This window comes from Stegostoma tigrinum, chromosome 25 (assembly GCF_030684315.1).
Source record: "Stegostoma tigrinum isolate sSteTig4 chromosome 25, sSteTig4.hap1, whole genome shotgun sequence".
Taxonomy (NCBI): Eukaryota; Metazoa; Chordata; class Chondrichthyes; order Orectolobiformes; family Stegostomatidae; genus Stegostoma; species Stegostoma tigrinum.
This window is the reverse complement of record NC_081378.1, coordinates 37,932,853-37,959,575: the sequence shown is the minus strand read 5'-3', so window position 1 is coordinate 37,959,575 and position 26,723 is coordinate 37,932,853. Positions and strand designations below refer to the sequence as shown.

Here is a 26,723-nt window from a genome sequence, read left to right as displayed (position 1 = left end):
TTTTCAACTTCCTGTGTTCTGCAAATTTGCTTTAAAATTACAAATGTTGAGAGCAGGATTAGAAAACACGGGCTGTAATATTTTGTTCATTTGTTCTCACGTTTTTCGATATTGTCACAATGATTTAGGCTGATAAAAGAATAGTTGTACATCATAGGGTCAAATCAGTATTTATTTAGACCCTGAATCCTCCTTTGGTACTTAAGTGTTGGCAGGGAAAACTACTCTCAGAATGGCCTGTTGAGAACTTCCAAAATTATGATGATACAAAATCTTAAATGTTTGACATTAATGAGCTATGCAACAATTTTCTGACACTTCTTTTAAAATCTCATGGAGTGCTTCACCCAGGTTAAACATTAGTGGCGATGGCTGATATATTGCTGTGACAGTGGCATTCAGCAGTGAGCATAGAATTTCCTCCTCTCGATACCCTTCAGGGTGCAGATTTGTGGGCATGTGTGCTGCTAATGATGCAGCATGTGCATGTACCACCTTGGCAAACGATGACTGAGCAATGTGTCTCTTGAGCCAAAACATTTGAAGACAGAGAAAGAAATAGAAGAACGGCAGAGAAGGAAATAGCTGGAATTTAGGTATTTAGTCATAGTCTGGCCATCAGTAAAATTTCCTGATTGTTTGGGGGGTGGGAGGTAATTTTACCGCCTTATATAGTCACAGTCTGGCCATCAGTAAAATTCCCTGATTGTTTCGAATGTGGGAGGAAATCTTACTGCCTTACATCCATTCCTACCTCCTTGGGCGGGGCTGGCACAAAAACATTCAACCATGATGATTTGCAAGTCTTTTTCAATAACTGATGTGTTTTGCTTGTAAGTGATGCACACATAGAACATAGAACATAGAACATAGAACAGTACAGCACAGAACAGGCCCTTCAGCCCACAATGTTGTGCCGACCATTGATCCTCATGGATGCACCCTCAAATTTCTGTGACCATATGCATGTCCAGCAGTCTCTTAAATGACCCCAATGACCTTGCTTCCACAACTGCTGCTGGCAACGCATTCCATGCTCTCACAACTCTCTGCGTAAAGAACCTGCCTCTGACATCCCCTCTATACTTTCCACCAACCAGCTTAAAACTATGACCCCTCGTGCTAGCCATTTCTGCCCTGGGAAATAGTCTCTGGCTATCGACTCTATCTATGCCTCTCATTATCTTGTATACCTCAATTAGGTCCCCTCTCCTCCTCCTTTTCTCCAATGAAAAGAGACCGAGCTCAGTCAACCTCTCTTCATAAGATAAGCCCTCCAGTCCAGGCAGCATCCTGGTAAACCTCCTCTGAACCCTCTCCAAAGCATCCACATCTTTCCTATAATAGGGCGCCCAGAACTGGACGCAGTATTCCAAGTGCGGTCTAACCAAAGTTTTATAGAGCTGCAACAAGATCTCACGACTCTTAAACTCAATCCCCCTGTTAATGAAAGCCAAAACACCATATGCTTTCTTAACAACCCTGTCCACTTGGGTGGCCATTTTAAGGGATCTATGTATCTGCACACCAAGATCCCTCTGTTCCTCCACGCTGCCAAGAATCCTATCCTTAATCCTGTACTCAGTTTTCAAATTCGACCTTCCAAAATGCATCACCTCGCATTTATCCAGGTTGAACTCCATCTGCCACCTCTCAGCCCATCTCTGCATCCTGTCAATGTCCCGCTGCAGCCTACAACAGCCCTCTACACTGTCAACGACACCTCCGACCTTTGTGTCGTCTGCAAACTTGCTGACCCATCCTTCAATTCCCTCGTCCAAGTCATTAATAAAAATTACAAACAGTAGAGGCCCAAGGACAGAGCCCTGTGGAACCCCACTCACCACTGACTTCCAGGCAGAATATTTTCCTTCTACTACCACTCGCTGTCTTCTGTTGGCCAGCCAATTCTGTATCCAAGCAGCTAAGTTCCCCTGTATCCCATTCCTCCTGACCTTCTGAATGAGCCTTCCATGGGGAACCTTATCAAATGCCTTACTGAAGTCCATATACACCACATCCACAGCTTGACCCTCATCAACCTTACTAGTCACATCCTCAAAAAACTCGATAAGGTTTGTAAGGCATGACCTACCCCTCACAAAGCCGTGTTGACTGTATTTGATCAAGCCATGCTCTTCCAGATGGTCATAAATCTTATCCCTCAGAATCCTTTCTAACACCTTGCAGACGACAGACGTGAGACTTACCGGTCTATAATTGCCGGGGATTTCCCTATTTCCTTTCTTGAAGAGAGGAATTACATTTGCCTCTCTCCAGTCCTCAGGTACAACTCCAGTGGAGAGCGAGGATGCAAAGATCTTCGCAAGTGGCGAAGCAATTGCATTTCTCGCTTCCCAAAGCAGCCGAGGACAAATCTGATCCGGGCCTGGCGACTTGTCAATCTTAATGTTTGACAAAATTTTCAGTACATCAGCTTCCTCTATCTCTATCCATTCCAGCATGCACACCTGCTCTTCAAAGGTTTCATTCACTACACAGGTCGTTTCTTTCGTAAAGACAGAAGCAAAAAACTCATTTAGGGCTTCCCCTACCTCCTCAGGCTCCACACACAAGTTCCCTATGCTATCCCTGATCGGCCCTACTCTTTCTTTGACCATTCTCTTATTCCTCACGTAAGTGTAAAATGCCTTTGTGTTTTCCCGGATTCCTTCTGCCAAGCCTTTCTCGTGCCCCCTCCTGGCTCTCCTCAGACCATTTTTGAGCTCCTTCCTTGCCTGCATGTAATCCTCTCTAGCTGAACTTGACCCTAGCTTCCTCCACCTTATGTAAGCTACCTTCTTCCTTTTCACTAGAAGCTCCACCGCTCTCGTCATCCAAGGTTCCTTTATCTTACCCCGTCTTGCCTGTCTCAGAGGGACATATTTACTCATCACTCCCAACAACTGTTCCTTAAACCATCTCCACATGTCTATAGTTCCCTTACCATGGAACAACTGCTCCCAGTCCATGCTTCCTAACTCGTGTCTAATCGCATCATAGTTTCCTCTTCCCCAATTAAATATCCTCCCATTCTGCCTAATCCTCTCCTTCTCCATAGCTATGTAGAATGAGAGAGTGTTATGGTCACTATCACCAAAATGCTCTCCCACCACAAGATCTGATACCTGCCCCGGCTCGTTTCCGAGCACCAAGTCTAGAATGGCCTCTCCCCTCGTCGGCCTGTCAACGTACTGCGTTAGGAAACCCTCCTGAACACACCTTACAAAAACAGCTCCATTCAAATCTTCTGCTCGAAGGAGGTTCCAATCAATATTAGGAAAGTTAAAGTCACCCATTACAACAACCCTACTGCGTCCACACTTTTCCAAAATCTGTCGACCTATGCTTTCTACAATCTCCCTGCTGCTATTGGGGGGCCTGTAGTAAACCCCTAACGAGGTGACTACTCCCTTGCTGTTCCTAATTTCCACCCATACTGACTCAGTAGGCAGATCTTCCTCGACAATGGAAGCTTCTGTAGCTGTGATACCCTCTCTGATTAGTAGTGCTACACCCCCTCCTCTTTTTCCCCCCTCCCTATTCTTTTTAAATGTTCTAAACCCTGGAATATCCAGCAACCATTCCAGCCCATGAGAAACCCATGTCTCTGTTATGGCCACAACATCATAGCACCAGGTACTGATCCATGCTCTAAGTTCATCACTTTTATTCCTGATACTCCTTGCATTAAAGCAAACACACTTTAACCGATCCCTTGGTTCCTTCCCAGGAAAATCCTTCCCACTAGCTGGTCTACCTCTTGCTACTGCCTCACCTGCATCAACGCTCACCTCTGGTATACAGCTCAGGTTCCCACCCCCCTGCCATACTAGTTTAAACCCTCTCGAACTACTCGAGCAAACCTTCCACCCAGGACATTGGTCCCCTTCCAGTTCAGATGCAACCCATCCTTCTTGTACAGGTCCCACCTTCCCCAGAAGGCATCCCAATTATCAACATATCTGAAACCCTCCCTCCTACACCAGCTGCGTAGCCACGTGTTCAGCTGCGCCCGCTCCCTGTTCCTCACCTCGCTATCTCGTGGCACCGGTAGTAAACCAGAGAACACTACTCTGTTCGTCCTGCTCTGCAGCTTCCATCCTAACTCCCTGAAATCACTTTTTATATCCTCAAACCTATTTCTGGCATATAAAGTGTTTTTGGAATAAGAACTCCTGGTTTAAAGGCTTGCTGAACAATTCTGAAATATCATTTCAGCCTTTAATATAGCACTGAGATGGCTAGTGCCACTTATTGGCAACCAGCTCAAGTCCAGGAAGAGCTTCATAGAGCCACATTTCGTTGCAAAACCTGAGGGACATTAACCCATATTAGGCACAAGGTATTGCATGGAAGAAAGTCTTAAACCACTACTGCCAGCACAGGGATTGAATCCATCTTGCTGTCATGCTGCACCACAATTTAACCATCTAGCCAAATGTGTAATTTATTTCCAACCTAACCATTTTAGTATGTTCATTTGTCGCAGTTAATTTTCCATTTAGTATCAGATTGGGCATAATGTACTATATAGAAAATGTTGTTTGTTAGAATTTTTTTGTCGGCCTATAATAGTAGGTGATAAATCAATGTTGTATAGATTGTGTGTTACCTCTCCTTTTGGATGGCCTGCTACTGCTTAGGATGTATTTCTAGTCAATAATTAAACAGATATGTAAAGGCAAAAATGAGCTATCTTCAGCATGTTTTTAACCCATTGGTACTTGAATTTCAAATCCTCTGAAACACAGAAAAGATATCAAAGTCTCTCTCTCATTATGTTCTGTGTAAGAATTTTGAATGTGTTATATCATTTGTGTAAGACTGATCTTTGTTTAACACAGACAATGTCTTTGCCCACCAACGAATTAAACGGGATTACTCAATGAACAACTATGGTGAGTTAACATTCAAAATTCTGAAATGAAATATTCTGCCATTTACTATATGCATTCAGTGAAAAGCATAACACTCAAGAAAAATTAAGAGTCAACCATATTGCTATGGGGTCCATGTCACATCTAGACCAGTAGAAACAGCAGATTTCTTTCCCTAGGGGACACAAGTGAATGAGAAGGATTTTCACAATGATCGATGATTGCTTAATGGCCACCATTGCTGACACTGTCATTCAATTCCAGATTCATTAACCAAAATTAAAGAACAGTCAAACAAACTGCCTCACGGTTTTGAAGGTCAAAGGCTGAAGTGACCAGGTCCTGTATGGTTCTGGCAAAGTTGTATCTAACCAGTTCCAGAGACAAAAGAAATGATTTCCATAGCAGAGGTAGTAAGAACTAACAATGCTAGAGTGAGAGATAACATAGTGTGGAGCTGGAGGAACACAGCAGGCCAGGCAGCATCAGAAGAGCAGGAAAGCTCCTCGTTTCTTCAGAAGAAGGGTCCTGACCCGAAACATCAGCTTTCCTACTCCTTTGATGCTGCCTGGCCTGCTGTGTTCCTCCAGCTCCACACTGTGTTATATCTGATTTCCATAGCAGTCTGCTACCTAAATTGTTGCAGCTTGAAGCTGATAAGTTGCCTTCAAGTCCTTAACTAGTGCTCTAGTTATGTTAAGACTTACCCAAAAGTAGTATGCCACCACTCCAGAGAGTAATCCAAGGCGCCTGAACACAGAAATCCAGGTCAGCTTGGAGCTTTAAAACAAAGCACAATTCCAGGACACTTTGCAATATTTAAACATGGGCTGAGTGAACCGAGAAGTTTGGCCTGAACTTACCTAGAACATCCACATCCCGCATAACTGGACTGATACAGGTGGAGATGAATTTTGTCCAGTTGGAAAAATCGGCTCAGCAAGCTAACGAACAACTGCATCCACAAGCCAGGCTACGCATTTTCACGAAGACCTAGTTGAAGTATGTTGTGGCAGTATTTACTGAGTAAGCAATATCATTTCTGGTTGCTATTTTAAGCTAAACACAACACTATAGATGGAAATTAGAGAAAATTGGAGCCTGAGGTTACAGAGTGGTGGACAGAGTTCAGTTTGCAATTTACTTACAACGAAACATGACTAAAACACTCAAATGAGATTAAAGCAGCAAGAGGGATTTAGTGGGTTAGCTAGGGAATGGAGTTGGAGAAGGGACTGCAAACTATGGCTTCATTCTTCCCAGTCTTTAGCTGGAGAAAGTATCTGCTCATTAACTTTTGGATGCCAGATAAACAACATCATAATTTAATAAGACTGCAAAATTTGAAACAGATGACAGTGTGATAGAGCTGATTGATATCTGCAGATATAGAAAAACTGTGCTTTCAGATAATATTGTCCAGAAATTCCATCAAAATAATAAAAGCACCCAATACAAAAAGTTATAATTCACCTAAGGCAAAAAAAAGTAGCTCAAAGATTTGAATGACCCGTGTTTTGTGATGGTAATTCTGGTAAAACTATATGTACTCACTTTTAATAATCCAAAGAAACTAGAAATAACTTTGGAAGTTGGTCCACTTTTGGAATAATGCAAAAATCCAAAATCAATTGCGAACGATCCACATCCCTTCAGAGGATCTGCTACTGAGGCACCTTGAGATTACAATCACTGGAAATCAATTGAATTTATGAGTGTTTCCACATTTATCCTTGAAAAGTTAAACCTTTTGTCAGTAGGGTGTATGTATGTTTTTGACAGTACACTGACTTCATAATGGCTGCCAAAATCTGCTCACCCATTGAGGCCAAATAAAAACCTAGTTTTATACCTCTGTAATGTGCACCACAGTCGTCAGAGATACCATACTTTCAAGCATTTTTTTCTTCCAAAAATGCTTGCCTTTAGTTTAATTTTTACCTTAACCTGGTTAAACACTCCATTATTTTTTTCTGTGAATTTAAAGTAAACGTGAAAGCACCTGATTACTCACATGCTGGCCAACATAATTCTGTGGTTGCTCTAGCCAAAACATCCCTGTGACCTGCCTCCAGATTTGCTTTCCTGTTAGAAAGAGGAATCTGCTAGGTATTTGTGGACAACTTACTTCCAGATTTAGAAAGGCGCAGGGTCCCTTGTTTCATTAGTCTCCATACTAGCTTCAGTGACTACTGTATAAAATCCTTAATTTCAATGACGGTTAGAAAGTCAATTGCTGCACACTCGGCAATCACATTAAATTATATCAAATATGCCATACCATGCTCAGCATAGAATTTCTACATTGAAACCACAAAATAATGGTTCTGTTCAAAATCAAGATGAGTATTGCTTTAAAAAAATGCTTCAAGAAAAGTAAATACTGTAAGAAATGAAAAAAATATTGACTTTGATGATAAATTTCAAACTTCTTTGTTTTCTCTGAGCTAACTTAACTGTAAACTTATTTCCTCCTAGAATTGGATGGATCTGCTGTCACGCAGAATTTTAGGTATGCGCGGGATGTTTCTAGCAAATCATATGATGGGTCACGTAAGTATATCTTTGTATTCATTTCCAACATATATGAATATTCAATCTCTTCATCCCTCTACATTACAAGATAACATAGAAATTATCACAACTGTAATGTTTTGATAGCTGTTCCAATGGATGGGTTACTTTCTTTATATTTCATCAGGTACCTGCAGGACATGGGGTCATGGAGCAATCAGGACTTACACTGACGATTTTTACCACATGGCATCAACCTGTAATTACATTCTGACTCGCCAATGCAAAGGCAATACGGAAGATTTTAATGTGGAAATCCGGCGAGGCTCTAATGGCAATTTGGAACACATCTTCATAAAAATTGAAAGTGTTATGATTGTTGTGGCGAATGGGACATTTATGGTTAAACGCTCTGTGTAAGTTAAGTTTATTGATTGGTTTTGATACTAATTGCAGGACCTATATGCATAGAAGTGACCAACATCTGCCAAGCACTGAACAGGAGTAAATTTGCCAGGACTCAATCCAGTACCCCTAACCCCAGTTGCATTACCCATGAGCTCTGCCCTCAACAACACCAGGAATTCTTGTTTGTCTACGACTTGCTCTTGTTTTTGCAATAGTTATTTTGCCATCATCCTCTGATCTCATTTGCAATAGTCCAATATGGATATTCCTTTTGGGGAAGCTGGTCATTTTTATTGCACTACTCACCATATTTCTTACCTTTCTACTATTGGAAGGATTTGACGAGAAACAGATCCTGATGTTGTTAAATCCAATATTATTACAAAAAAAATTAATGTGATTAAATCTTATTGCAAGTTCCAATATATTTTCTTTTATTGTTACTTTTCAAATAGAATTTCATTGCCATATTTTGACAAAGTGATTAATATCCAAAAAAGTGGAACTGGCGTGTCATTTTCAAACAGGAAGCATACTATAAGTGTGACTTGGAACTACCAAGATGCACTACAGGTAAGAAAGTTCAGAAAGTGCACTATTCATTCATGATATTAAGCCATTGGAATTAATAAAGGGTTTTAAAACTGACTTAATTTCTTCTCTATGTTTAATATCACTGGTACACATTGATGGAAGACATTCTTCTGTGGAGTAATAATGTAACACCTCTCTTGATAGGAAGAGTTTGATTTTCTAACTATTTGCTTGTTTGGCACAATGGAGATAATAAATTTGTCAAAACGTGTGAAGATTTTCGTCTTTTGCTTAAAACATCTCTCTGCCAATTTCAGGTAAAAGTTGATGGCCAATACCATGGACAATTATGTGGCCTTTGTGGAGCTTTTGATGAAAGTGTCTCAGCAGCCTCTGGTAAAAATAAATAAATTCTTAATTCTACTCTATGAAATATATCTTAATCACATAATATTCTGTTCAGTTCTATCATGTCTAAGTTTCATTAAAAATAAGCAAATGCATGGAAAACAAATGACATTCACTTTTTATTTGATTTTGCAGAATTGGACTTTATCCAATACAAGTTGGATTCTTCAGATAGCTCCTGCACTGCAACATTCCCTAAAGAAACTAATTGTGCTTCAGCTAAGGTAAATCTCAGGGCCCGAGAATACTCGAAGGATGCTATATCTGTTGGATTTAACGTAATATGGATATAAACAGATTGAATTCAGGTGACCTAATTGTAGCTCATCCCCAATCATCCTGAGAAACTGTAGGTGGAGTCATTTCTAATCAACAAATTTAAAACCAAGTGATGTGCTAAGAAATGCCACCACAATCAGACTCAGCTCCCTTTCCTGAAAATGTTGGTGAAGCTGTTATTCTTTTGATAATCTACTAATATTTAAGGTAATTTGCAATGTAAATTCTTTGAAAGCATTCCAAGGCAAGCATTAGTAGGCAGGGTGGTTCATTTTATTCATTCACGGGATGAGGGCATTACTGGCTAGGCCAGCATTTATTATCCCTAATTATCCAGAAGGCAGTTAGGAGTTAACCATTTTGCTGTGGATCTGTAATCACATGTAGGCCAGACTAGGTAAGGATAGCAGTTTCCTTCTCTATAGGGCAATAGCAAACCAGATGGGCTTTTCCCCAACAATTCAACAATGGATTTTTTTTTAGATTAGATTCCCTACAGTGTGGAAGCAGGTCCTTCGGCCCAACAAGTCCACACCGCCCCTTGAAGCATCCCAACCCGGCCCATCCCCCGATAACGCACAAACCCCTGAACACTACGTGCAATTTAGCATGGCCAATCCACCTAGCCTGTACATCTTTGGTCTGTGGGAGGAAACCGGAGCACCCGGAGGAAACCCGCGCAGACACGGGGAGAATGTGCAAACTCCACACAGACAGTTACCCGAGGCTGGAATTGAACCTGGGTCCCTGGAGCTGTGAGGCTGCAGTGCTAACCACTGAGCCACTGTGCTGCCCCATCATTATTAGATTCTTAAATCCAGATATTTACTGAAACCAGGTCCCCAGAACATTACCTGAGTCTCTGGATTAACAGTCTACTGATAAAACCACAAGGCCGTTGCTTCCCCTTATAGATAATATGTAGGGATAAACAATAAATTTAATCGCCGTAGGCTACACTGTAACTGCTTTTTGGAAAAAGCAAATGGTAGATTTCAATATGTTAATTTACAATGGCTTATGGTGACACAGAACTATGACAAAAGGAAGTAATGTTTCCAGTTAGGAAATGCCTATGTATACACGAGGATAAAACATTGTGATGTTGAAAATAACTTTTTTTAATATGGTTGTGATACAATTTTGTTTACGCGTTTGCATACACTGGAAACTCATTCCTGATGGTCATACATGTGTCGCAATTAATACAGCATTTATTTGTTTTAATATACAGCTGTTTACTGTACTCAAATTCTGTGATGGAGTGGATGATTTGGTTTTGTTGCTGATCATTGTTTCCCTTTTGAATAAGTAAATTTATACTTTCTGTTAAAGATGTGTTTTTACATGATTAACAACCTTACGTTTACTGTAGCACCAAATATTGTTTAATAATTTGATTTATTTAATTATCCTTCTGACTCTTGTTTTATTTCTTATGTTCAGGTCTGCTCAGAAATGCCAAAGATTTTCCCATCCTGTTCTAACAAAGCCATGGAAGATAAATACATAGAGATTTGTCAGAAGGATATTTGTGCTTGCAAAGGAATGGAGCAATGTAATTGTGCCAATTTTGCAGAAATGTCACATCAGTGTGTAAATTCAGAATCTTCAGATTGGAAGAAATGGAGAAAAGTGATAGGATGTGGTAAGTTATCTTTGAAGGGTCAGGCAGAACTTCAAACATACTCTATTAAAGGGGAAATAATTATTTTAATCGTTGTTTGAATAAACTGTTGAATAAGATATCTGCACTGACCTTTTAGCTGTTTAATAGCAATACACAAGGCAAATTATATTAAAAAGACCCTTTATTTTCAGCACCACCAATCTGTCCTGGGAATCAGATATATATGGAGTGTGGTCCTGTTTGCAAGTCAACCTGTACTGACCCAAACCCTCAGCAACAATGTGATCAGTGTGTGAATACCTGTGGCTGCCCAGAAGGTAATTATTTGCTTAAGAGTTCTGAACTGTGCAACTTTCTTTGAGAATAATTTTACCTAAATGTATTCAATATTAACATTGAAAATCGTGTTAACCTGCTTGACTTATAAAATAAACAGTAGAATCAACAAAATGATGACAACAGAAGGTCTGAACTAATTTTTCATTTGCTTTTTGATGTCATGAGCTTGTTTCTCATTTTTTGAATGATTCCTTGAAACATGCACACATTTCTTGTTTAACATGACTGTTCTATGATCATGTACAGGAAGGAAATTTCCTTTCAAAATATGTTGTCAGGAGTTCACTGCAGTTTAATATAGTTTCAGATAATTTGCAGTATTTCGAGATGAAGCAATGTGTTTCTCCTTTAAGGACATGATATTCATTTTAACCGAATAACTAAAAATAATCAGGTTTCTAATTGTGTGTCTATTTGTCAAAGCTTTCATTAGATATTACGGTTGAAAATACAACAGAGTACATTGGAATGATTTAAAAAATGTTGGAAATACTCATTGAAATGCAAAATACTGCAGATGCTGCAAATCTGAAGAGAAAACAGAACACTGGAGTAAAACACACTTGGTGATTTGACAGATCTGTGTAGTGGGAATACAGAGCTGATGTATCTGGTCTGTGACATTACATCATGTTGGAAGTGCGATAGATTTTGAGCAAGGGATATGTGGAAAAGCTCAAAAGGAAGGCGTGACAGAATAGGAGTCACACAAGATTGACAGAAAAGACATAAGGGAGTAGAGATAGAGCAAGAAATAAAGCAAAGAAAATCTGTGATTGCATTATATGTGCCTCTGGCTAAAAGGGTGAAATAAGATACAGTAAGAATTAGAAATAACAAAAGGACAGAGATTTTAATTGGTAACATTGAAGTCAATGTTGAATCCAGGAGGTTGCAACGGGCTTAACAGAAAGATGAAATGCTGTTCCTAAAGTTTACATTGAGCCTCACTGGAACTGGAGCAGTTGGGTGGATACTGAGAGGTATCAGCACGAGAGTAGGGTGGGTAATTATAATGATGGGTCACTAAAGACCCAGAGTCATACTTGCTGATCAGATTAGATTACCAATTCATAGGATGCTTCCAAATTAGTCAAAAGAAAGGCAAAACTGGTTGCACATCTTCTTGTAAAAATCATGCTCCTTGTTAGTAGCTATGAGCAAAACCACTGAGCTATGTATTTTATTTTTCTTCAGGCACTGTCCTCGATGATATACGAGGTGATGACATGTGCATCAGCCAAATGGAATGTCCTTGTGAATACGATGGGGCGGTGTATGAGTCTGGACAAATAAGAAACACTTTCTGCCAGTCATGGTAAAAATAATTACTTATTTAATTAATTATAACACACATCACTCCCATTCCTTAGACGACATGTCCATCCTGGGCCTCCTGCAGTGCCAATAATGATGCCACTCTTAGGTTGCAGGAATAGCAACTCATATTCCGCTTGGGAACCCTGCAGCCCAATGGTATCAGTGTGGATTTCACCAGCTTCAAAATCTCTCCTCCCCCCACTGCATCCCAAAAACAGCCCAGCTCGTCCCCACCTCCTAACCTGTTCTTCTTCTCACCTATCCCATCCTCCCACCTCAAGCCGCACCTCCATTTCCTACCTACTAACCTCATCCCGTCCCCTTGACCTGTCTGTCCTCCTCAGACTGACTTATCTCTTCCCCACCTCCCCACTCATACTCTCCTCTCCAACTATATTCTCCTCAATACATCTTCAGTCTGCCTCTCCCTCTCTCCCTATTTATTTCAGAATCCACTCCCCTTCCTCCTTTTCTGATGACGGGTCTAGGCCCGAAACGTCAGCTTTTGTGCTCCTATGATGCTGCTTGGCCTGCTGTGTTCATCCAGCTCCACACTTTGTTATGTTGGATTCTCCAGTATCTGTAGTTCCCATTATCTCTGATCAATAAATGAATGTGAATTTTTTTAACAAAAATACATTGTTATAAATTACTTTGTTATGATTTTAGCACTTGTCAAAGGGGAATGTGGGACTGCACTGATCGTAACTGCCCTGAAATTTGCAAGATTGAAGAAGGAACTCATATTACAACATTTGATGGCAGATACTATAATTTGATAGGTGACTGTTCATACTACGCTGTTGTTGTAAGTCAGATTTTGCTGATTAACTGTTTCTAATTGCTGTCATTTAATTTCTGAAATAAATCCTTTGCTTTAAAATTGCACATCTTTCCAATCATTATCAATTTTAGTTTTTGCAATTTTTAATTTTTCACAGACAAAATACTGGACAGTAAAAATTGAAATGCATCCTTGCCAATTAGCGTATAAGCAGACATGTTTACAGAGAGTTACATACACAAAGTATCAGGTAAGAGTTTGCAGTATTCAATTGTGCAATTTATATTCCCCAATTTGTTATTTCCTGAATGTTAAAGCATACTTTGGTTTTCCTTCTAGGACAGCTACGTATTCAATAATGATGGCGCTGTTGACTATAATGGAAATAGAGTTGGAGTTCCTTTAGTAAATGGTAACATTCTTTTGTAAACAATCTGCCATTAAAACTAACAATAAATAAAATGTTTAAATTGGCATTAATTTGTTCTTTTTTTAATAGGTAATATCAAAATATTTCACCAGTCTTCGAAATATTTTCAAGTATCAACAGAGTCTGGGATGAAGATGCAAATACAGATACATCCCATCATGCAGCTTTATATCTCATTGCCCCAAACTGCCAATGGAACCACCAAAGGTACAACATTCCACCAAATAGTATACTCCAGTGACTGGGTCTAAAACAGCATTGTTCTGATCCTATCTCATTCCCAATGAGGGAGGAGCAAAATTACTGCAGATGCTGGAGCCCGTACTGAAAACAAAAATGCTGAGTGAAGAGTTATCTAAGACTTGAAACTTTAGCTTGCTTTCTGTCAGTGGGTGCTATCTGACCTATTGTGATCTTCAACATTTTTTGTTTTCAGTACAAATTCCCAACAAATAAGTTTGGTTAAAATCTCCTTGTTTAGACAAAACAAAGACATTCTTGTGTAACCTTCCAAGGAAATGTGGATTATTAGTGAAATCGGGTGAATTGTGTTTATCCATCGCAGCAGGTTTACACATGACCATGATGTTTCTCTTGCAATGATCTATGCTGTTCCATCTCCAGGTTTATGTGGGACCTTCAATCACAATGCAGAAGATGACTTCCTATCTGCCCAGGGCATCGTGGAGTACACATATGTAGCTTTTGCTAACTCTTGGCGGGAAGGTGATAATTGCCCTCCACCACAAGTGAACCCGACCTGCGTTAGCTCAGAAGATGGTAGGTTTGAATGGAATCTTGGTCTAGGTGGTCAAATTGCTTCTCTTTCTTTTAATGAGGGTCTTAGTTCTTTAGCTGGTCAGAGTATACAGCACTCAATGAACAGTAATCTCTTTCGTCCTATATACACATGCTCCCCCAATCACAACACCTATTGTTAGATATCAAAGATTGATTTACTTGTTTTTGCATAAATCAGAACTTTTAATTGATTCAACAACGTCAATTCATGAACATAGAAGCTGGGTGATTGAAGAGTGAAAGAAGCTTCAGTATTTATAGAGGCATCGAGTCACGCAGATATAAAGTACGGAAACAGACCCTATGGCCCAACTCGTCCAGGCTGACCAGATGTCCTAAATAAATCTGGTCCCATTTACCAGCATTTGGCCAATTTTCCTCTTAATCTTTCCAATCCATGCATCCATCCAGATGACTTTCAAATGTTGTAATTGTATCAGCCTCCGCCACTTCCTTGCCTGCACGCACTGTCCTCTGTGTGTTAAAACATTGCTTTTTAGATCCCTTTTAAATCCTTCCCCTCTCAACTTAAATCTATGCCCTCTACTTTTGGACACCTCCATCCCGGGAAAAGACTATGTACCTATCCATGGCCCTTATTGTTTTATAAGCGTCTATACGGCCCTCTCTCACAGCTTCCGACTCTCCAGGAAAAGTAACCTCAGTGTATTCAAACTCTCCGTTTAGCTCAAATCCTCCAAATCTGGTAACATCCTTGTAAACTTTTTCTGACCCTGTCCTGGAGAATCACCAGGAGACATGGAGAGTTCTTCAAGAAGTTAAACCTTTATTTGCAAGCAAAGGCTGTGGCAATCAGAAAGTGGTATCCCAATTGACCCCAACCCTCGGGGTTGTCATGTTTTATACCTTTTCAGTTGTCATGCTCCTCTAAGGTTATCAGCATGGCCAATTGTGTCAACTAGGGTTATCCCTCTACAAACATGCAATAAACCAATTGTGTTAGTTTGTGTTATCTCTCTAAAGCTATTTGTCTTCTGAATCATGTCTGCCACAATGGTCTTCTACTCCACCCTTAGCCTATTACACTATATCATTGTGGCCTTCAAAATTCACATGATTTAACTACATTATGCCACCATTGTTTGAACAGCTGAGATTACATGATCACGTGATTTAACTAGCCTCCTAATTACATTATGCCACAATTGTTTTAAACAGCTGAAACTACATGGCTAACAGTTGACATTACAGGTCTACTCGACCTAATTGTTGACATTTGCTGGCCTGTATCTGGCCTGACGTTTGATCTATGCTAACATAAATTTAGCTGTTGCTGACCTGTTAACCTATTCTGACATGCTGGTATGTCACTTTATTGTCACACATTCATGCTGGTATGCTAGCAATTGCTGGCCTATTGACTTATTCTGACATGCTGGTATGTTACTTTATTTTCCATAAGCCCTTTAAATTTCACAACATCTTTCCTGTAACAGGAAAACCAGAATTACACGCAGTATTCCATTAGTGGCTGAACCAATATCCTGTAAAGCCACAGCATGACCTCCCAACTCCGATACTCAATACACTGTCCAATAAAGGCAAGCTTACCAAATGCCTTCTTCACTATCCTATCTACCTGCAACTCCACTTTCAAGGCACTATGCACCTACACTCCAAAGTCTCTTTGTTCAGCAACACTCCCCAGGACCATACTATTAAGTGTACATGTCCTGCCTTTCCAAAAAGCAGCACCTCACATTTATCTAAATTAAACTCCACCTGCAACTCTTCGGCCCATTGGTTCATCTGATCAAGTACTCTGAGGTACCCTTCTTTGCTGTCACTACACCACCAATTTTGGTGTCATCTGCACACGTACTAACCATACCTCCTTTGTTCACATCCAAATCATTTATATAAATGGCAAAAAAAGCTGTGAACCCAGCACTAATCCTTGTGGTAAACCACTGGTCACAGGCCTCCTGTCTGAAAAGCAACCCTTCACCACCACTCTGTTTTCTACCTTCAAGCCAGTTCTGTAACCACACTGCTAGTTCTCCCTGTTTTACATGTGATCTAACCTATTTAACCATGCTAAGTCTATGATGAGGAACATTGCCGAATGTCTTACTGAAGTCCATATAAATCATGTCCACTGGTCTGCCCTCATCAATCCTCTTTGTTACTTCTTCAAAAAAACGCAATCAAGTTTGTGAGACATGATTTTCCATGCACAAAGCCATGTTGAGTATTCCTAATCAGTCCTGGCCTTTCTAAATATATGTAAATCCTGTCCTTCAGTATTCCCTCCAACAACTTGCCAACCATCAATATCAGGCTCACCGGTCAAATCCTCCTGGCGTTTCCTTACCATGTTCATTAATAGTGGCACCACATTAGCCTTAAGAATACATTGCCAGTAAAATGAAAACAAATTTGCTGTTTAGAGAAAAAAAATTAAGCAAAAGATGTTGAGAGAATAGGTTGAGAAGAGACTATTAAATCGACATCAGTGGGAGATTGTTTAGGGACAATGACCACTGTTTCATAAGGATTAAGATGACTGTAGGAAAGAATATTGAATAATTCAGAGAAAGAATAATTAATAGGGGGAAAGTAAACTTCAATGATTAATGTCAAAAGTCACATGACACAAGGTTATAGTCCAACAGGTTTGTTTGAGAATGCAAGCTTTCAGAGAAGGAGCTGTGCTCTGAAAGTTGCGTTTTCAAGTAAACTTGTTGGACTATAACCTGGTGTCATGTGATTTTTGACATTGCCCACCCCAGTCCAACACTGGCATCTCCACTTCAGCAATTAAAGAGGAAGAGATTAATTTATGAGGAATTGATAAGAAATAAATATTGGATAGGCTGTCTGTACAAAGCATGAGGACCAGATTAAATACATTTAAACCAAATTGTGTGCAAATGACCATTTAGAAAAAGTGGCAATGTACACAAGCAGTTACCTCTTAGTGTGCTTGAGCGAATGAAATAATTCTGAGACTATATAAGTGAAAAATAATAAAGTTACATAACATAGATCCAAACACTTTACATTTTATATCTTCATACTTTACATTTGTATTTCAGAAATCTATGCCAAACAAAACTGTGCTTATTTAAAGGATCCCAAAGGTGCCTTCGCCAAGTGCCATTCTGCAGTGGAGTTTTCTAAGTATTTTGAAGTAAGTCAGCATTCTGTATGAATCTTTACAAATAAAGATGTACAATTAGCAAAATAACAGGTCAAAACTATCTTTGAAATTGCAATTATACTTAGTTGATCTTCACGATATTTTACTGGACTAGGGAATCATAGAATCCCCACAGTGCAGAAAGAGACCATTCTGCTCATTAAATTCATACTGATCCTCTGAAGAGCATCCCACCCAGACCTGTAACCCCACATTTCTCATAGCTAACCCACCTAGCCTGCACATTCCTGGACACTGTGTGACAATTTAGCATGGCTAATCCACCTAATCTGTGTATCTTTAGACCGTGGGAGGAAACCAGAGAAATCCCACACAGGCAAAGGGGAAATGTGCAAACCCCACACAAAATAAATACTCAAGGCTGGAATCAAGCCTGGGCCGCTAGCGCTGTGAGGCAGCAGGGCTACCCACTCAGCCACCATGCTACCCATTTGCTTGTGTGCCACTTATCGGGCCAACTTTAAACAGCAATCATTTATCATGGATGCAATACTCAAAATCAGCTTCAAATGAAGTATTATTTCCAACGGTTTGGATACACATTTCAGATCGTGCTCCCAATTAATCAGATATATCAAATTGACTATTATCTTAACAATACGACAATTCAGAGATTCAAAGTCACATTTCCTTACTGATTCCAATTGTATGGTATTTTCAAGTTTGAGTTTATGGAAATATATTAATAAATGAAAGTAAGTAATTTTTTCGGTATAATTTTACATTCAAAATGACGTTTATAATTGAAATGGTAAAAGACGTCATTTACAACAATTTTTTTTGTTGTATGTTTTAGATGTGTAAAGTTGCATCATGTCACTGTGAGAGGGTCGATGACTGTATATGTGCTGCACTAGAAGCTTATTCTCATGCCTGTGCCGCTCAAGGCATCATTATGAATAACTGGAGAAGATCAATTTGCAGTAAGTGGTTTGTAATCACATAATAAGTTATAATCAAAGATGGATGTGGCCCAGGAGCATTAAGAAGATGCGTGCAGTGTTCAAACTCCTCAGGTCTTCTCAGTCACTCAATTAGATCATGCTAAATCTGCACCTTGATGCCAATTTTCCAAGAATCCTCTAATTTTAGCCCTTGAGCAACTTTGATTCTCTAAACCTCTTTGCCCCTCTATCTTATTCCCTCATTTAAGACCCATTTTAAGACCTATCTACTCAATTTTTGGCCATCTATTCCAACAGCTTCTTATTTAGTTTACTATCAAATTTTGCTGTAAAGCACTCCTCTGAAGAATGTTGGGATGTTTTATTCCAAAAATGGAAATTGTTCATGTTGTTGTCCTTACATAAAAAAAAGCCTCTCAATATCTGTGTTGAAAACTGTAAATATCCCTCATCCACAGCCTGTGAAAGTCTCCTCTTCTTCTCCCTTGGTCTGAGGCATGGTGACCCATAGGCTAAACCACTACCAGTTGTCTCGTTCCAATGAGACAGCAGCACTCTTTTTCCCTGGACTGTGACAGCTTTACCCTTTACTGAATTGTGGAGAGAATTCAATTGTTCAGGGAGTTGTGATTCTTTGAAATTAAATGTCCCTAGAGGTTTAGAATGATAGATCTTTGATCTGCCAGTAAATGAAGGCATTTGAGAGTCTAAGACTAGAGGGCATAGGTTTAAGGTGAGAGGGGACACATACAAAAGTGTCCAGAGGGGCGATCCTTTCACAGAGAGTGGTGAATGTCTGTAGCGGACTGCCAAAAGTAGTGATGGATGCAAGTAAAATTTAAGAAACATTTAGACTCTTACATGGATGTGATAGGTATGAAGGGATATAAATCAAATGCAGGAAAAAGGGACTACTAAAAATTGTGAAAAAGGTGCAGCATGGGCAAGTTGGGTTGAAGGGTCTGTTTCCATGCTGTAAGCCTCAATGACTCTATTTGAAAAATGAGCAGGAGAGTGGAGAAATGCTAGAAGATTGGTTACGATTATACTACATGGTGGAGTGAGTTGTAGAACAGAATGATCTAGCCTTGTTGCTTTTTCTTACATTGTTATTTCAAAGTAAGTTTAGTGTGTTTGGACGCAGTCTGGATAGACTACAGTACCATCCATCAACCTCATCCACCCCAATTCAAGCAGCTGGACATGGCCCAACCCCATCCTCCATGCTGAAGCTTACACAATACTAACCAGGCACCCTAAACCCTACTCATCTGGCATCTCACCCTGGCATTCAAACCCCCTACCACACAGCAGGCATCCTATTCTGTCAGTACCTCAACATCACACTTACCTTATCTATATTACCTTTGATAACAGCTGCTCAAGTTGGCGGTCGGGACCTTTACATTTCAGAATCCTGCAGCTGACTGCTGTGAATAGGGGGCATGGTTTGCCTTCCTCTGATTGCTCTACCCTATGAAAGAACTGCCAGCGGAATTATTGCTCCACAGTTATTGGTGGAGGCCTAAGAGGAATCACCTCTCAGAAATGCTGAACTTCCTTATTTCATGAAATTGAAGGATCAGAGCAGCAATCTGCATGAAATCATTATTCCTCGGAAAGTTAATATTTCAAATCTGACATCGGACCTCCGCTGAAGTATCATTTTGGATTCAAAATGTAAATTCTTTTTCTTGCTCCACAGATACTGTCGGATCTGCCGACTTTCTCCAGAACTTTCTATTTTTATTTCAGATTTCCAACATCTACAATGCTTTGCTGTTAATGACTTTACAGTATATGACTATTTTCTGCTTATTAGGTAGATGTAATGATATTATTATTAACATTCTGGCATCTTCCATGATAGGAGCTCGTTCTCGTGAAATAAAACTAATCATTTAGCGTTTGTTACAATATGAATAAATTGAAAAATGCAGAACAAGGCCTTACATAAAATCTAACCCTGCTGGACTTTTTCTGAAAAGAATACTGTGGTTACATTGTAAAAGACAATTTATAAAGTGTTTTGACACTTAGCAATTCAACTGCACTTGTGGCAGAAGTAAATTGGCTGATGTGGAGCCCTTCCCTATTTTTAGGTGTAACCTGCCCAAGTACCCAGGTTTTCCAGTATGGTATGACAGCCTGTAACCGTACATGCAGATTCCTGTCAAGGCCTGATATCACCTGTGAGGTTCAGGATGTACCAGTTGATGGATGTGGCTGCCCTGAAGGAAAGTACATGAATGAGAAAGGAACATGTGTGAGCAGATCAGAATGCCCGTGTTATTTTGATGGTTTGATTGTGCAAAAAGACCAGCCTATGAATGTTAATGGAGCTCAGTGGTGAGTACTTTTATTTTGCACGGCACAATTTGTATCAAACATTGAGAACAAACAACTTTAATATAACAAAGTATGATTCTTCTCTCAGTTTCTGTGTCGATGGAATTCCCTCCTGCCCTGGTGAGAAGGGCCCGTTTGTACCAAAAGGTAAATAATTGTTTTCAACCTCTTTTACAACAACTAAGAGACCGTATTTAAATCAAAATCAAAATAAGGAGTAACAATTGCCTTAAAATGTGGTGCTGTTCTTTTTTTTAGAATGTGGAAAAAAAGAATTTTCAAACTGTCAGAATCCTGATATTTGTAGAAAGACTTGTCAAACATTAAACAGACCGTGCGTAAGTAACCCTAAATTTGCATCTTCTGGGTTTTCCAATGTCTTAATTTATAGTGAGTTGTACAAGGCCTCAAGGCAATTATTTTTAACAGAATCAATATATAATGCATGAAATGATCAATTCGGATGTTGTTGCACTGTATGCAATAAATTTCAATTAAATTTATAAGACAAAGTGCAAAAGATTGTGGTTTTATACAACTACAGATTGTGGGGGTTTTTTTGCACAACAAATAATGGAAATGTGGCATCTTTTAGCTTTGTGACAATCAATCCATACATCCTGTATATGTGTAAGGACCAACACTGCCAATTGAGACATTGTGTATTCTCTTTTATAAAGCCAAAAGCTTGTGTCCCTGGCTGTGTGTGCCCTGAAGGTTTGGTGGAAGATTACAATGGAAATTGCGTTTTACCAGAAAAGTGTCCTTGTTCATATTGTGATGAAATCTTCAATTCAGGAGAAACAATTAAAAGTGACTGCAATGACTGGTGAGCTTGTATAGATATTACAATCTAATACCAGTAAAGAAAAACATTGCCATAGTCCTAGCATACCATTGGCTACCCTCTCAGTAGAGTGAGATGATTGGTGGTGGCTTAATTTAAGGATCACTACACCTCAGACAAGGGGGGAATGTTGTGAAGGAGAGTCCTTCATGGTAATTTCAGTCAATGCAGAAATTAAAACTGCAATTTTGATATCCCTCTGCATGTAAATCAGTTGTGCTGCCAACTGAGCTAACCAAACACCCCATCTAATGCGATAAAACTATGTAATACCAACTATACAAAATTGAAAAACAGTATTAATCTGTACTATTTATATCACAGCACATGCAAAGGTGGTTTATGGACATGTACTAATAAACCATGCCCAAAGACCTGCCTAGTTTATGGAGATGGTCACTACATAACCTTTGATGGAAGAAGATACAGCTATGATGGGAACTGTGAATACACCTTTGTTGAGGTAAATTACAAAGAGCCCCATTTATCATGGTAAATTCATTGGTAACACTATCTTACTACGACATTTATTTCAATCACTATTTGGTAAATTTCAGTTTTTTTTCTTCAAACAGCATGTAACTTTCTTCTAAATTACATCAATTATAGCAGTTCAAGAAGATGGACCACCACAACCAGTCTAAGACAATTAAGGAAATGTAACAAATATCAGCCTTGCCAGTTACATACTCATCACATGATGCACAAAAATGTTCTCTGTCATTGACACCCACAGGCGAACACTATAATTATTTATTTATCTTGTTGTAAAACGAAATTAAGGCAAAAATATATTGATGCCAATAGGCTCTTAAATACTCAGTATTATCTGAAAGAAAGCAGTTTGGACACATATGAATAGAAGACTGAGAAGCAGATAACTGGCGACATACAGAATCCAAGTTATGTGAACTCATTGGGATTGGCATCGTGCTGGAGAGGGTTGAAGAGCTTCTGTTCTTTTCAAGTCCATTATGGTTATGATCATGAATTCATCAGTACAATTTGCCAGTTATTTACAGTCCTTAGTTCAAACTACTTTTACCCAATCAATTATTATATATTTGCAAATCTTGACAGGCTGTGTGAACATAATATTATATCTGAGTCCAATTCTATTCGCAGTTAATGGTCACATAGACCCACATGCAGCAGATATCACAGTCTTGAAAACCTGACCAGAAATGGTTACAGTCACACTCAAATTAATGCCTGGATGTAAGTGAGATAGGCTGAAAGTGCCGTAATAAAAAGCTATCAATCAGTTTTGCTGAAATGAGAGTAACTCTTCAGTCATAAAAACAATGATTTTAAAGTCCTAGCCTCCACCTAAAGCTTGCAAGTTGTATAAAACCCTGCATCTTCTCCCAAGGTCTACATGGTTCTGCTTCTCTCCCCAAGATCTATAAAATCTCTCTCCGTGTGATTTACAAGGCCCTGCCTCTTTTCCAAAAATCAATAAAACCCTGCCTTTCCCCCTTTCTAGTCTTTGCATCCACTTGGGAGCAATGTAACAACAACTGAAACAGTGCACCTTTAACATAAGATGACATCTGAGTGGCCTTCGTGGAATGCTATGAACCAATGTACATATGAGGTCTGATCACCCAAGGATCGGCCAAAGAGATAGTTTCTAAAAAGCATCTTAGAGGAAGAAAGAGAGATATTCAATGAAGGTGATTTCAAGAGGAAATTCAAAAATCTAAGTGTCTTGCCAGATGACAGCATGGCTTCAGCAGATTAACCAAAACTGTATTTGCTAAAGAGATTCAAATTAAAGGATTACAAATACATTGGAGAGTTGGGAGCCAGAAGAACTCTGATGAAGGGTCTAGGCCCGAAACGTCAGCTTTTGTGCTCCTGAGATGCTGCTTGGCCTGCTGTGTTCATCCAGCTCCACACTTTGTTATCTGGGATTCTCCAGCATCTGCAATTCCTATTATCAGGGAGCCAGAAGAAATTGTGGAGAAAGGGACGGATAGGCCGTGATTGGAGAATGCAGATGAGAACTTTAAAAAGGAAGCATTGTTTTAACCAAATGCTAATACAGCTCAGTAAGTACAGTATTTTATGGTGTGTGAGTAGCTACAAGTTCAGAATGGACAGCAGAACTTTGAGTGACTTCATATTTCTGAAGGGTAGAATGTGGATGGCCTGTCATGAAGTTTAGAGATGGCAATAGCAGATCGGCTGAGGTAAGGGCAGATAAGGTGACATTAAAGAGGTGGAAATTGAAGCCTCAGTGATGGAGTGAAAATGTGGTCACAAGCTCATCCTTGGGACAAATACTGCATCAAGCTAGTGTGAAAGGCATGATTCAACCTCAGTCATTTCTGCGGAAAGGGATGGGATCAGTGGTCAGGGAGCACAGATTGAAAGTAATGTTATAATTAATTGAAAGAACTTCTGGTTCATCCAATACTGAATACCCAATTAGAAGTCTAAGAACTTAAACAGTGGAGGAGTCATGAGTGGAGGCAGAGAGTAGAGCTGGGTGTCATTAGTATTAATGTAGAAACTAACACTCAACTGGATTTATTTCAACAGAGGAGATTTCTCCCAATCAATGGAAATTTTGCACAAATTCCTCCCTGGAGGCCCCATGTGATTTCACTGCAAATGGGAACTTACCTAATCAGTGTCAAGCCTCCCACAACAACATGAACTCTGGAATAGACACCCTAAGAGCTGTCAGATCATAGGTGGCCAGTGGTTTACATTTGGTGTCAGCAACACTGAAAGTGGTGGCTGAAGATGATAATGCTTCATGGCTTTCACCACAGATCATTGCTAGACCCTTGAAGTTTGTGATGAGAGTCACAATGTGTTTGGTAAGTGAACAGAAAAGATAGATGATAATAAAATGTGAGGCTGGATGAACACAGCAGGCCAAGCAGCATCTCAGGAGCACAAAAGCTGACGTTTCGGGCCTAGACCCTTCATCAGAGAGATGAAGGGTCTAGGCCCGAAACGTCAGCTTTTGTGCTCCTGAGATGCTGCTTGGCCTGCTGTGTTCATCCAGCCTCACATTTTATTATCTTGGAATTCTCCAGCATCTGCAGTTCCCATTATCTCAGAAAAGATAGATGAATAGTTTTCAATCACCCCACTCCTCCTGCAGCCTGGCCCATTGTTCATTCAGTGGGTCTGTTGGATGACCTTCGGGAGCAGTGGGAGACCCGTGTGAGTTACGTTAAATCATTGGGCCACCATTAAATTGTAGTCAGAATAAGCCTTAGATAGACTAATTGACATCCAGCCATGAATGAGCAAAATACCCATATCGGCCTCTTCTCACCCTCTCACTTATTATATTGCAGCAGCGTTCCTGACAGTGGGAATCAGGAATTGGAATTGAGGCACATTTATTTGACTCTCCCAGTCACCAACCCTTTTCCACCTGTTGTTATATCTGCCTCAGTGAATTTTCCACCACTATATTTTAGAATTTTAAATCATTACATAATATATAGATTACAAATAGACACAGTTTAGGGTGAACTCTTGGGTGGTGGCCTGGGAGCCGGAAGAGAAGTTTATTTAAGTGTTTCTGTTATTACAATTTGAAAGATCAAGACAAGTCTAGTCGTGAATGTTTTTTATTTCATTGAACAAGTTACAAATTACATTTGAATTGTTCAGTTGGCATTCATCCCAGATTACATGCTGAGGTTCCAATGTACAATTTCACACAAGTCTCTTTAATTTTAGGACCAATGTCAACGAGCAATCGGTACATTCCAAATACTGACGGAAAGTGTTCCCTGCTGTGAAAATGGAGTGACTTGCTCAAGGAATATCAGGATTTTAGTTGAGGTGTGTGTTTTAATTTATAACTTTTAAAATCATCTGTTGGATATTTTATTGCATGAGGTAATCTGAAATGATTATGATATAAATTCCCTTATTTTCTTACAGGATAGAGAACTAGTTCTTTTGAGTGGGAATGGAATAACTGAGGTGTCTCTTGGGAATACCCAGTGCACAGATAATCTCTACACACTTCACACAGTTGGACTCTATTTGGTCCTGACATTTTCAAATGGGATCACTGTGATATGGGACAAACGCACAAGATTGTCAATCACACTGGATGCAAAGTGGAAGGTAAGTACAATGTGGAAGTTCATGGTATTCCTTCACATTTGTTCATCAATAGAGAAAACAGAATTTTAAAAATGGAATTAATTGTGATACCTGATTAATTCAAACAACAAAAATGTTTTACAATGTGTTAACTGAAGCACCAGAACATAGTGAAAACATTATGAAGGTAAGATGGAGAAATTTCTGGAGAGTTGTACAAAAGGGTGCAATGGCTGGGAGGCATAGATCAGAATTTGTAAAAGTAGACCAATTATATTTCAGAAATTATGATTGCACGTAGGACCAACAATGGCAGTGAAGTGGAAATAATGGAGTGAAAAATAATTTTTGTAGTATTTCGTAATTAATAAATCAACCTGTTTAGTTGCCAGCTGTGTTAGAGTCAGAAAGTTGTAGGTTTGAGTCAAATGTGGCAACCAGTGCAGAAAGAAGCCATTCAGCCCATTGTGTCTGCACTAGCCGTCCAAAGACCCACCCAGGCCTGCACCCCAACCCAATCCCTGTAACCTCGCCTTTACCATGGCTAATCCACCAAACCTGCACATCACTAGGCACAATGGGCAATTTGGCATGGCCAATCCACCTAACCTGTACATCAGTGGACTGTGGGAGGTATTTGGACGGCCCGGAGGAGGACTACGCAGACACAGGGAGAATGTGCAAACTCCATACAGTCAACTGAACCTAGGTTCCTGGTGCTGTGAGGCAGCAGTGCTAACCACTTATTCTAATATTTTAGTGTAGTATAAGGGGTACTGCATTGTCCGAACCTCCACCTTTTGGATGAAGCTTTAAACCAAGGCCCTCTCTGGTCTCTCAGTTTGAAAGATCTCAGCTTGGCAGGGGTTTATCCCTGATGCTCTGTCTAAGATTTATCCCACTATCAGCAATACAAACAGATTAAGTGTTCATTCTTGAACAGACACTTATGACTATGTGCTATCTGCAAGTACCATATTTCCTATGTTTCATGTCAACAATGCAACAAAGAAGTCCACCATTGA

At 39.7% G+C, this 26,723-nt stretch overlaps 1 protein-coding gene across 1 annotated transcript in view; it reads left to right on the top strand.

Annotated features, from left to right (window-relative positions):
* Positions 1-26,723, top strand: part of LOC125463426 (mucin-2-like) — a 48,722-nt gene that overhangs the window by 7,944 nt on the left and 14,055 nt on the right. Inside the window, exons 2-23 of the mRNA XM_059654779.1 lie at positions 4,848-4,901; positions 7,359-7,433; positions 7,582-7,810; positions 8,258-8,375; positions 8,654-8,732; positions 8,880-8,968; positions 10,470-10,671; positions 12,190-12,310; positions 12,982-13,120; positions 13,254-13,346; positions 13,436-13,508; positions 13,596-13,733; positions 14,151-14,306; positions 17,387-17,481; positions 18,308-18,434; positions 20,519-20,765; positions 20,854-20,912; positions 21,024-21,103; positions 21,446-21,594; positions 21,937-22,075; positions 25,324-25,428; positions 25,531-25,719. Of these exons, the coding sequence (XP_059510762.1) occupies positions 4,848-4,901; positions 7,359-7,433; positions 7,582-7,810; positions 8,258-8,375; positions 8,654-8,732; positions 8,880-8,968; positions 10,470-10,671; positions 12,190-12,310; positions 12,982-13,120; positions 13,254-13,346; positions 13,436-13,508; positions 13,596-13,733; positions 14,151-14,306; positions 17,387-17,481; positions 18,308-18,434; positions 20,519-20,765; positions 20,854-20,912; positions 21,024-21,103; positions 21,446-21,594; positions 21,937-22,075; positions 25,324-25,428; positions 25,531-25,719 (2,756 nt within the window). The remainder of the gene's footprint in view (positions 1-4,847; positions 4,902-7,358; positions 7,434-7,581; positions 7,811-8,257; positions 8,376-8,653; positions 8,733-8,879; positions 8,969-10,469; positions 10,672-12,189; positions 12,311-12,981; positions 13,121-13,253; positions 13,347-13,435; positions 13,509-13,595; positions 13,734-14,150; positions 14,307-17,386; positions 17,482-18,307; positions 18,435-20,518; positions 20,766-20,853; positions 20,913-21,023; positions 21,104-21,445; positions 21,595-21,936; positions 22,076-25,323; positions 25,429-25,530; positions 25,720-26,723) is intronic.